The sequence below is a fragment of the Musca vetustissima genome, unplaced genomic scaffold (genome assembly GCF_032173495.1).
Source record: "Musca vetustissima isolate MV318-11 ecotype Yass unplaced genomic scaffold, APGP_CSIRO_Mvet_v1 utg10516, whole genome shotgun sequence".
In the NCBI taxonomy this organism is placed as follows: Eukaryota; Metazoa; Arthropoda; class Insecta; order Diptera; family Muscidae; genus Musca; species Musca vetustissima.
The window spans coordinates 143,075-154,868 of NW_026877124.1; the positions used below are offsets into that span (position 1 = coordinate 143,075).

At 31.6% G+C, this 11,794-nt stretch overlaps 1 protein-coding gene across 1 annotated transcript; it reads left to right on the top strand.

Annotated features, from left to right (window-relative positions):
* The first annotated feature begins 3,396 nt into the window (after positions 1 to 3,396).
* LOC133321695 (aquaporin-like) lies at positions 3,397 to 11,182 on the top strand. Its single transcript, XM_061530779.1, has 5 exons — positions 3,397 to 3,415; positions 10,192 to 10,385; positions 10,455 to 10,598; positions 10,658 to 10,870; positions 10,964 to 11,182. The coding sequence occupies exons 1-5, from the start codon at positions 3,400 to 3,402 to the stop codon at positions 11,150 to 11,152; spliced, it is 756 nt and encodes a 251-aa protein (XP_061386763.1). The 5' UTR covers positions 3,397 to 3,399; the 3' UTR covers positions 11,153 to 11,182.
* Positions 11,183 to 11,794: the final 612 nt, after the last annotated feature.

The following is an 11,794-nucleotide window of genomic DNA, read 5'->3' on the forward strand; positions in this document are numbered from 1 at the left end:
GTGTTTGCTAAAACTATTTTTATTACGATTCGTTTAAAAATAAATTATCTTCGTGACTTTCTTAGATTTTTTCAAATTAGTTGTTATCACTGACTGTATCATGTCTATGTTAAGTTAATCATCTTGTTATAACTACTCTATATAAAAAAGGGACTTGAAACAAAGAAAAACCTATTTGCCTTGAATGTTTGTAGACATGTGAGCTTAATAGTTATAAAACTTACGACGTTATGTCTGCACACGAATGTGACAGAATAACATTGTATGTATGAAATACTTATATTGCTTTTGCTGCTTTTATGATACCACTATGGGTACTTGAGTATGAGTTTCAACTGAAGTACAATGTAGGATAACAGAAAATAAATAAAAGAAACAAAAATTGGAAATAGTCGCCTATAAGATATACTACAGAGCATTTATTGTAAAAATATTATGATTAAGTATTTCACTACAAAAGTTTTTAGTTTTATAGAAAATATATTATGAATGACACCACATATATATATATATATATATATATATATGACTAAGTTCCTCATTTCCCTACCTTCGTGCTAAAGTAAAAGTAGTAGCCTACAAAATAAGGAACGTACTCCTTATGTATCTTTTTTCGAAAAAATTTTTCATCTACCTTTAAATGATTTTGAAATTTCTTTTAGTTTCAATGCACAATCACGAATTTCCAAAATAATATATATATCTTGTGTATTTAGTATGTACGGCTTCAGAGTAATTCTGATCCGAAGGTGGAAATTTTGTGCGATCAAATTTCTAAAAAAAAACTATTTTTCCGGTGAAATTTTTATATCTGTCATTTGATTAATATGGGTATCCGCGATCAGTAAGTTTTTTACGTTCCGGATAAAATTAAATGGAACGCACTGAAATAAGTATTTGTTTAGGGTGCACACCGAAATATTCGCGTTTTACGAGTTTTTGGGTACTTCAATGCAACATGTAGTACATCTTAGAACCGCATGCGCATCAAATGATTTTGAGGATTACACGATTTAGGCGCAATTTAAAATGTTTTATTTTAAGATTTATTCCTATTTATAGAAGATAGATTTTCGGAAGGGTCTTGCTATCATCCGCAAGGAGCATACTTATACACAAGATGTGAATATTTTTATATTTGTCAATTTTTTGGTGAAATTGGGGAAAAATAGAAGACCCACATTTTTTCTGAAATTTCTTGTATAAAACCAAAAACAAATAATTTTCATTAATATCTTGTTTTATTGTCGCTGTAATTTACAAATCGCTTCACAGACTTATATATATATATAAATATATATTTTTTTCGTGATTATTATAATATATTCATATTCTTATTTTACGAAGGAACGTTTTTGTTCAATATAATTAACGGCGTATTTTTAAGATTTTTTTCTTATTCCCAAAATTAAAACCTTGATAACATTTGCGCGCATCAGCCAAAAATTTGATCGCGAACGGATTCGGAGTCAGGAAATTTTTTCTTATTGACGAAAACAAAAATGCCGATTTTTTGAAAATGGGATATTAAAAATTTTGACAATATTGCCCATATATATCGTAGACCCGTTATAGTTGATATATATTCTTGATCGGAATATAACTCTATGTCGATTAAACCATGTCCGGTTGTCTTTTGAAATTATGATATTAATATTTAACATACATTATTCCAAGGAACTTAGGTGTTGAAGATTTTAGTCCTAATCCATGTCACTGCAATTTGGCATACTTATGCAATTTGGCATACTTATGCAATTTGGCAGGCTATGCAAGTGGTGCCTGGCGCCATTGGACATTTTCATAAGAAATGGGAAATATTTTGACATAAACTTACTCAGTACAAGTTGAAGTACGACTACATGTTATGCTCTTTTCAGAGACTTTAAAAATTAATTTGTAAAAAATGCAATTACCTTGTGGACATTTTTATATTAAAATATTTTATAACATTCGACGTGTATTATCTCGACTACATAAATCATTGTATGCCGATGAAATAGCATTGCATACATTATGAAAATAGGTTTTTATGGATTCAGTAGTGGATGATGGTGGTTCCATTATTTGGGATCTATACAAAAATTAAGACCATATATTGAAGAAATTAATATGCATAAATATATTTTATGAGGTGGCTACCGACATTAAAGTTGTTATTACACGCAAAGTGTAGTTCACTTATACAGTCATATCTCAGTAAATTGAGATATAAATTATACTTTAAATAACGCCAATAAAAATCTTTTCAAATAGAAATTGATTAAATTTACTATTCACACATAAAAATGCTGACATCAATGTAAAGCCTAAAATGCCAAAATTCAATTTTAATCTGTTACTAATAAATGACCGAAAAAACACACAATATTTTGTACAACAGAAAGGTGTAGCGCCAATTAACCTCTTGAAAATAAACCATATTTTAGATATTCGCAAATAATTTCGAACATCTATTCGCAAATTTACTGTCTTCGGATAAACAACACAAACAAATTGTATCAATAATAAATAAACAATTTAACGGTAGAGACAATCCGCAGTGGGACGGACGGTCGATACAAGTGCAAAGCTATTAAGTTCGATTTCATGTTATTTTCGGGTATTTTTATTCAAGTGTAACAGCCATTCATCATCCAACATCGACACTCGGTGCGAATAATAGAAGCATTGATTTTTTTATAGCGTAGCATATTTCTATTGTTGTTCTTGAAAAAAGCCAAACCGAAAAAAATACTCTTATGAATAGTTTGATATTGGGAGTCATTCAAGAGATTTAAACAATCATAATAATAGTAAAAAATTAATATTAAAGAAACAAAAATATGACCAACTAAAGCTTTGAAAATCTGTGCGAGATGTACTTTCGTTTTCTGCGACAATCAATGTCGACCGCCTAGTCGCCACCGTTACCGCGTTGGTGACCAACGCCACCACCAACATCGTTTTGGTGCGTTTTGTGTAGTTATTAAATAATTGTCAATTGTTCATCCTATCAATCATTTTGATCAAAAAGTGAAATTAAAATCTCATTTATGACTTGATTTTGATTTTTTTTTTTGGAATTCAATAGTCAATCAATTGTCCGAACACCTTTGCCATTCATTGCTTCTCGAAGTGCTGCTGATATTTCATGTGTGTTGTTATTACTAATTTGGCAAGCTGTGCGAACAGATTGTGTTGAACAAACGGCCGTACGCACGCATTGAAATTCAAAACCATTAATTTGAAATATCCAACATCTATCGTATGTTAGTAATTAAATGTGAATATGTGTTAAAACGTGAAAAATTCTAATTTATATAAATTATAATATTGAAAAGTGAATGCAATACATGTGAATAAACAAATATTTTTGTTATCATATACAACTTCAATTTCATAGAAACAGAAAACATAATGGTAGAAAAAACAGGTGAGCGTGTTAATTAATGATGACATAGTAAAAAATGTATAACCTTTGTAAAGTTTACAATGACAATTTGAAACATTTATTAACTCCATTAATGAGGTAAAGTGGATAATTTGAATAAGGAAATATGGAGAGTGACAAGTAAAAAACGATATCTGATATCGATGGCATGAATTAGCGGCATATCTACAAAAATATAGAGATTGCATGTTCTGCATGTTCTAAAAACCAGTAAAGTCTCACGGGGCCGACTATGTAATACCCTTCACCACTATGGGTATATTAAACGAATGCATCCTAACAGAAGGGTCATTAGCATGAAATTGGATGAACTAAAATATGTGACCTTTATCTAAATGTGAACCGACTTAGGTCAATCCATAAACATGTTATTCGTTTGTTACAATGGGTCAAAATTATGTAAATCGATTTAAACAAATATTAAAAATATCAAAATGCTCAAATATGTACGTTGTGCAAAATTTCATGTCAATATTACAAACATGAGGAGTTTGGTGCATCATTTATTTAAGGGAACCCCCCCATTCCCGATTTTAATTTTTCAAGATTTTCAATGGGCTGGTAAATCAATACCAATGATTGTTAAGGTTTGTAACTTTACACATATATAATTGAAGATTTAAAAGAGAAGAAAAATAATTTACAAAACAATTTTGTTATAGTTTTGTTGTTATCTTTTGTAATTAAAGAAAAGTCCTTATTTTCGATGGCGGGCATCCAACGGTGTTAGAAAGAGTACATGTCTGGCTCTCGTATGAACTAGAATTATTGACTTCGCTCTAAAATTAACAAAATGGCGGACCTTTGAAAAAATATTTTTGGAAAATCGCCGATTTTTTACCAAAACCCAAGTCAAAAAATAAGGAAGATCTTCACCGATTGGCTTTATCCTAGTTCATAGAGAAACGTGTAAAAATTTGAAGTCGATTGGGTTATTAGTTTTTGAGTTATCGTGCCCGCCATTCGCAAAAAAAAATGTTTAGAGAAAAACGCGTTTAAAGTTTGAGAAGCCCTTCAACCGTCACTTGATGCAGACACAATAAATCGGTTATACCTTCAAGACTTCTTGAGATTTTCATTTGAAATTTTGTAGGGACATTCTTTAATTAGTGCAGATTCGAATTATATCAACAAAGTTTTTGACCCCGAGAATGGGGGGTCCCCTTAAATTGGATAGAAAAAATGAACCGATTTTAATAATTTCAGCAGGTTTTGTTCCTAATGGCCATATATGAGAGCTATATATGAATCTGAACCGATTTTCAAGAAATTTTACACATATCATTCTAGACTCAATTCAGTACGCTATGCCAAATATCGTGCAAATCGAAAGATATATAGTGAATTTGGCATACCATTTACCTAAAATCGTGCGAGACTATATGGGAGCTATATCTAAATCTGATATGATTTTCACAAAAAATTCTAGACTTAATTCAGTACGCTATGCCAAAATGTGTGCACATCGAATTATTTTCAGGGACACTGGTGCACCATTTACCTAAAATCGGGCGAAACTATATATATATTTTACACACATCATTCTAGACACAATTGAGTACACCTTGTCAAACTTCGTGCAAATCAGAATATATTTAGGGACTTTGGTGCACAATTTACTTAAAATCGAACGAAAATATATACAAGAGCTATATCTAAATCTGAACCGATTTTCATGAAACTTAGCACCCGTCATTCTAGACTTAATTCAGTACGCTATGCGAAAATTCGTGCAAAATTTTGCTTCAATCGGAACAATATTGGGAGTTTGGTGCACTATTTACCTTAAATCGGACGAAACTACATAGGGGAGCTATATCTAAATCTGAACCGTTTTTTTTCAATTTCAATAGGGTTCGTCCTTGGGCCAAATAAGTGACATGTGCCAAATTTCATCCAAATCGGATCATAAATGCGACCTGTACTTTGTTCACAAAAATACATGGACGGACGTACAGACATGCATAAATCGACTCAGAAAGTGATTCTATGCATATTCTCAAAAGGAACCATGTGTCTATCTCGTTTCCTTTTGCCTGTTACTTACGTTTCCTTTCGCATGCACAAAGACATAATACCCTGTACCACAGTGTTGTGAAGGGTATAAACACACACACACACACACAAATCTTTAATAGTGTAAGCATTATATATTTACTATTTACACTTCTTAAAAATATAGAAAGACAAATTTACAAAAAGCATAAAATAATTGTACTGTCCACGTATATGAAAGTGGGTCATTTTGAATGAAACACAATAATTCTTTGAACATATATACGAACGAAGGATGGTAGGTACAATAACAAGAGGTAGGTTAATGGTACCTGTTGATTCATTTTTTATTTTTATTTTTGCGCATAGCCCCATATATCGTTAGGTACTTTGATCATTTTAATCGGCATGTTCAAGGTCCTATCATAACGTGAGTTTTCTCCTAGGAAAACAAAATAACTTGTTGGATATGTTTATATGTAAATATGATATTATTGTGCATGGATGGTAGTTTATTAATTTGAATTAAGTTTCATGTTTAAAGTCTAAATGCAGTGAAATTCAAGTTGATTTTGTGCAATAATACCTCTTTTAGTTAAAGGGGGATAATGAACATTTTATTTCAAGGGGACCCACCCCCATTCTCGATTTATTTTTTTATTATTTATAAGCGGCTAGCAAATGGACGTGCATTACATTGAAGTTGTTTCTGTGATTAACGAAAAGTCCTTCTTTTCGACGGCGGGCATAATTTCTTATTACTGGAACGTTCGATTTCAAACCGGCATTCGAAGGCTGTGGTATGAACTAGGATTATTAACTATGCACAGAAATTAACAAAATGGCGGACATTTGAAGTAAGGACGATCATGATCGATTGCATTTATCCTAGGTCATACCATGGTAAGTTCTGTCAAAACAAAAACTCAATTATTACATGTTTATATCGTCATCATAAATGCAAACGGACGTAACTACAGAAAAATTCGAAATTGATTTTTTGTTTGATTATTGTTCGTCTAATAAAACTACATTTCCACACACAAATTTAGACATCTAACGTCAAAAACAGCGATCTAATTAAAGAAATTCAAACGGACTTAACTACAATAGTATGTTTTTATACCGGTTCAGATTTAGATATAGCTCCCATATATATTTTCGTCCGATTTTAGGTAAATAGTCCACTATATCCCTGGAAACATTTTGATTTGCACGAAATTTTGCATAGCGTACTGCATTAAGTCTAAAATGACGTGTGCTAAGTTTCGTGAAAATCGGTTCAGATTTAGATGTACATCCCATATATATTTTCGTCCGATTTTATGTAATTGATGCATCAAAGTCCCTATATATCTTTCGATTTGCACGAATTTCGGTATAGGGTACTGAATTAAGTCTGGAATGTTGTTGCTAGGCCGATTGACACAACGTACTGAAGTAATATAAATTAGTCTCTGGCAAGTTTCCCTGAAATCGGTTCAGATATAGATATATAACAAACACGTCGGACTCTCAGACTTTACTACTTTCCTTACTGGTTAAAATTTGGAACGGATTAATAGTTTTCGTCACAGCCATTTATAAAAACCATGTTTCGTGAAAAACGTGTTTAAAGTTTGAGAAACACTTCTGTCGTCGCTTGATGCTGACACAATAAATCGGCTACACTTCAAGAGTTGTTTAGATTTTCACTTGAAATTTTATGTGGACATTCATGAATTTGTGGAGGGTAGAATTAAATAGTATTTAATGTAAATTAGAGGAACTTCGGGTAATGTGGTCTAAGCGTATAATGTGGACCCTGTCTCTGTGGACCAATTTAAAAGGCTTGAAATATGGCAATGCCGCTATGCCGATATATGTTTCCTAATAAGTGAAAAAAAATCATCTAACATGATTTTGAATACATATTTGTAATGTTGAAAAATTAGATAAGCTCTTATTGAAATCTGAACATTTTTTAGCACAATAGTCAAACAATTCGTTTTTCTCAAATAAAAGAATTTATTTTTCTTTATTTTCCACAACAAAAATGTAGGTTTAGCTGTAATTACAATCGGTAAGTTTTTATTTATTTTTTAAGGCGAAAATTATTTTAATGGAAAAACGCGAGCTTTTCATGGGGACTAGTTCGAATCATGGGCACACATAAAAGATATTTTTGCGAGGCGGTATTCTACCCTCTGAAAACTCGATATGCTAAATTATAGCTGCTCCGGTGGGATAATGAAGCATTTTTGCATTCATTGTTATCCAAGATTGAAATAAATATACACAGTCAATCTACAACCTATTTTTTTTTAAATTATTTCACCGTTTTGAGTGTTTTTTTTAAATAACGCAATAATATTTTTATAGACAAATATATATAATGCTTGTCCTAGAATATATTATAGCATATCTACTAAATCGTGAAAACAGTTTGTTGTTATTTTTTACCTTTGTTACGCCAAAAATATTAAAAATTGTAGTCCACATTACCCTATGTTCCTCTAGGTTGTCGTTGAAATTGAGAAATATTCAATAGTTTCAAATTCCTAAAATTATCCACAGGCAAGGATGTCAGGATGCCAATATTTCACCACCAATGTTTTATTTCAATAAGGGGCTCAAAAAAAAAAAAACATATTAAAACAATGTTGGAAGGAGGGAAAGCCCCTTAAAACGAAAGTTGTTCTCTATTGTGGAAAATACTTAATTTTTGCAAATTTATACAGAAAAAATATTTATTTTTCGGAAACTATTATAGATTATGCATTTATGGTTTTTTGCTGATTCAACCCATCGTGTTTCACAATATGAATGTAGTCGTTTGAAACATTCTACATAAAGTAGCAGACCTTTTTGAATTTTCTAAAGAATGAGCAAATGTCCAATGTTTAATGTGAGCATGTGAAAGAATAATAAATGTATACGACAGAAATTAATTTTGATTTAATAATGATCTGCACTCCATTATAATTTCCTGGCATGTTAGACGCTCCGTCATGGGGATCCAAAACCAAATTGATTAATTTGTTTATTATGACGGTCGAAGATTCTTATCCTGTTAATATTTCTAACTCCATGTAGCAAAGGAAACATTCTTTGACTTTTTTAGATAAAATTCAGAGATATTTGGTACCCAATAAGAACCCAATGTACCAAATTTCAGCCAATTCGGTTGAAAATCGCGCTCAAGAACCTCAAAATACCGAAAATTGGGGGTGCTCTAATATGGGGCCTACCAGAAAAAATTCAAAAATATTTGGTACCCAATAAGAACCCAATGTACCAAATTTCAGCCAATTCGGTTGAAAATCGCGCTCAAGAACCTCAAAATACCGAAAATTGGGGGTGCTCTTATATGGGGGCTACCAAAAAAAGTGGGCCGATATTTATAATTTTTAGTAGAGATATTTGGTACCCAATAAGAACCGAATATACCAAATTGCAGCGAATTCGGCTGAAAAGCGAGCTCAAGAACCCCAAAATACCGAAAATTGTGAGGTACCCTTATATGGGGGATATCTGAAAAAATTGACCTATATTTATAATTTTTTTTGTGGAGAGATTTGGTACCTATTAAGAACTCAAAATACTAAATTACAGCCTATTCGGTGGAAAAAGACGACAAAACCCCCAAAATACTGAAAATTAGGAGGTAACGTTATATGGGGGCTACAAGAAAAAGTGGACCTATATTTATAATTTTGTGTGTATACATTTATCGATAATTTTAGTTAAATAGTTACACATGTGCACTACTGAATGGATTTTCGATTATTACTGCAATATTACACTCCAATTAACATCAACTACTCAAAATAATCAACAATTAAGTGCGTACAACAATATAATATCACGATCAGAAATTAAATGAAGTGGTTTTTATAGTTAAGAGGTATGTTTTAGCGACAATCGTCATGTAACGTATGCGTCAACAATTATTATTATCGGCCCACGTTTTAAAAATAATTGTTCATTAAAATAAATATTATGAGTTTTCAGTGTTTAGAAAGCCTTCATACGAATTATTGTTATAGGACTTTTACATTGAACCGGATTTCGTTAACCCAGTGGGTTTCAATTGTCAAATCCGGTAAAAAGTTCTAATGTACAAACAGTTTTATATCTGTTCATGTTTACGAATTGTACCAATATAGGGTGCATCCCAATTTCTTTTTTTTTCGATTTTGAACAAGCTTCACAGCTGAAATTTTCTGTTATTTGATTTCTTACCAGGAAACGGAAATTAGTACTATAGGTTGAGGTTTTGGCACAGCCTATGTATAGATTTACTAAAAATTTCACTCCTATTTATTAATGTATTGGTCCGACATTTTTCACCATCGAATTTGCCTCATATCGAGAAAAAATATCATGATGGGATCAAAACCTTTATTCCGAAAAGACACACTATTCATTGTTTCCAATTGTATATATCATACATTGGTCAGCAAGAATATACTACTTTTTACTTCGATAACGAATTTTCCTTTGTGATATCGAAGAAAATAGTAAATTCCAGTAGAATCTTGCAGTATGGGAACAGGTCATATATTTATGAAATGTATTTGCTGAAAATTCCTTACTTCGAAAAAGAGTCTCATAACATATATCTATAATATTTATTTAAATAAATAAATTTTTGCTAAAAAATGGAAACTGCGGCTCCAAAAGAAAATAGTAAGAATCATTTAGAATTAATATAATTTATAATACAAATATTATGTACATACATACATATGTGGTAATAAATTCGTATATTTTTATTCCAGAAATGTCAAAATTTGTTGGAATATCGGATATAACGGAAAACAAGAAAATATGGCGTGTACTATTTGGCGAAATGATTGGAACATTCCTACTGATAGTGATTGGTGTGGGAAGCTGTGTCGGCTTTGAAGATTGGTCTCCGTCAGTACCACAAATTGCTCTAACTTTTGGATTGACTGTTGCAACTTTAGCACAGGTTTGCTTGTTTTATTTCTATTTAAAATGTTCGCCGATCATATCGTTGTTCTTTTCTATGCACTTTCAGACATTCGGACACATTAGTGGATGCCATATAAATCCGGCTGTTACTATGGGATTTTTGGTTGTTGGGGAAATGAGCTTGTTGAAAGGATCTTTTTATATTGTCGTCCAATGTATTGGTGCAATTGCTGGCTCGGCAGTCTTAACTGTAGGTCTTTTGAAGTGAGTCTATTCTTAAAATTCTTAATGTGTTTTCAAAATTTTCAGATTGCAATTCCCCAATCGGTGGCCGGTGTTGGATTGGGTGTGTCGTCTGGCTCTCCTTCTCTTACAACTACCCAATGTGTACTCATAGAAGCAATAATAACTTCTATATTAGTATTGGTCGTTAAGGCTGTATCGGATCCCAAACGTAAAGATATAAACGGATCAGCTCCACTGGCAGTGGGATTATCTATAGCAGCAGGCCATTTATGTGCGGTAAGATGAAGGAAAAAAATACAATTTGTCAAATTTAATTGAATGTGGTATATGATTGTTTCTTATTATATTATATAATAATTATTTATTTAGATTAAATTAACTGGAGCAAGCATGAATCCAGCCCGTTCATTTGGACCAGCTGTTGTTCATGGATTATGGGCAAATCATTGGGTGTACTGGGCAGGACCAATGCTTGGTAGTTTGGTGGCCGCATTTATATACAAAATATTCTTTCAAGTACGCAAAGGAGATGATGAAGATAACTCATATGATTTTTAAGTATTATATATTTTTATTTATATTAATTGTAGCTCATTATTGCAAATATTTACAAATTTGCACATCATATTTTTGTTGTATTACTATGAAATTTATTAAATAAATTGTTTTCCGTAGAAATTACCATTTTTTTATATACTATCTGAAAGCGTTTTGATTTTAATTAATCGAGAGCTTGGAGGGTTGTAGTTTTGTATCTCTATAGCCCCGAAGGTAGTATGATTACAACAGACAGATGGACGGAAATTGTAAAATCTTCGTAGAATTCTATTCTTTATAGGATATCATCTGGCAATGGAACACACGGAACGAATCAGTTAACTATAAAATGGGATTTGGTGAGGAGATTTACTACCCAATTGAAACTTAAGGTTGAAAAGCATGCAAAAAATTCCCAAAATACCGTTTTGGTAGGGGACACTTTTTTCTTTCAAGCCTTATAAAAGTTTTTATTTTATAATTTATGATTTCTTATAAATTTTAACTAATAGGTACATATGTAACCTTTAAAATGAATATACATATGACATACTTTAAGCTTGATAAATATATTTTATTACTGTTTTACAGTCAACTTCGTAATCTTATTAGCCCATTGAAAAATTTGAGAAATCGAAGCCAAAAGTTAAAAACTCCGTTTTT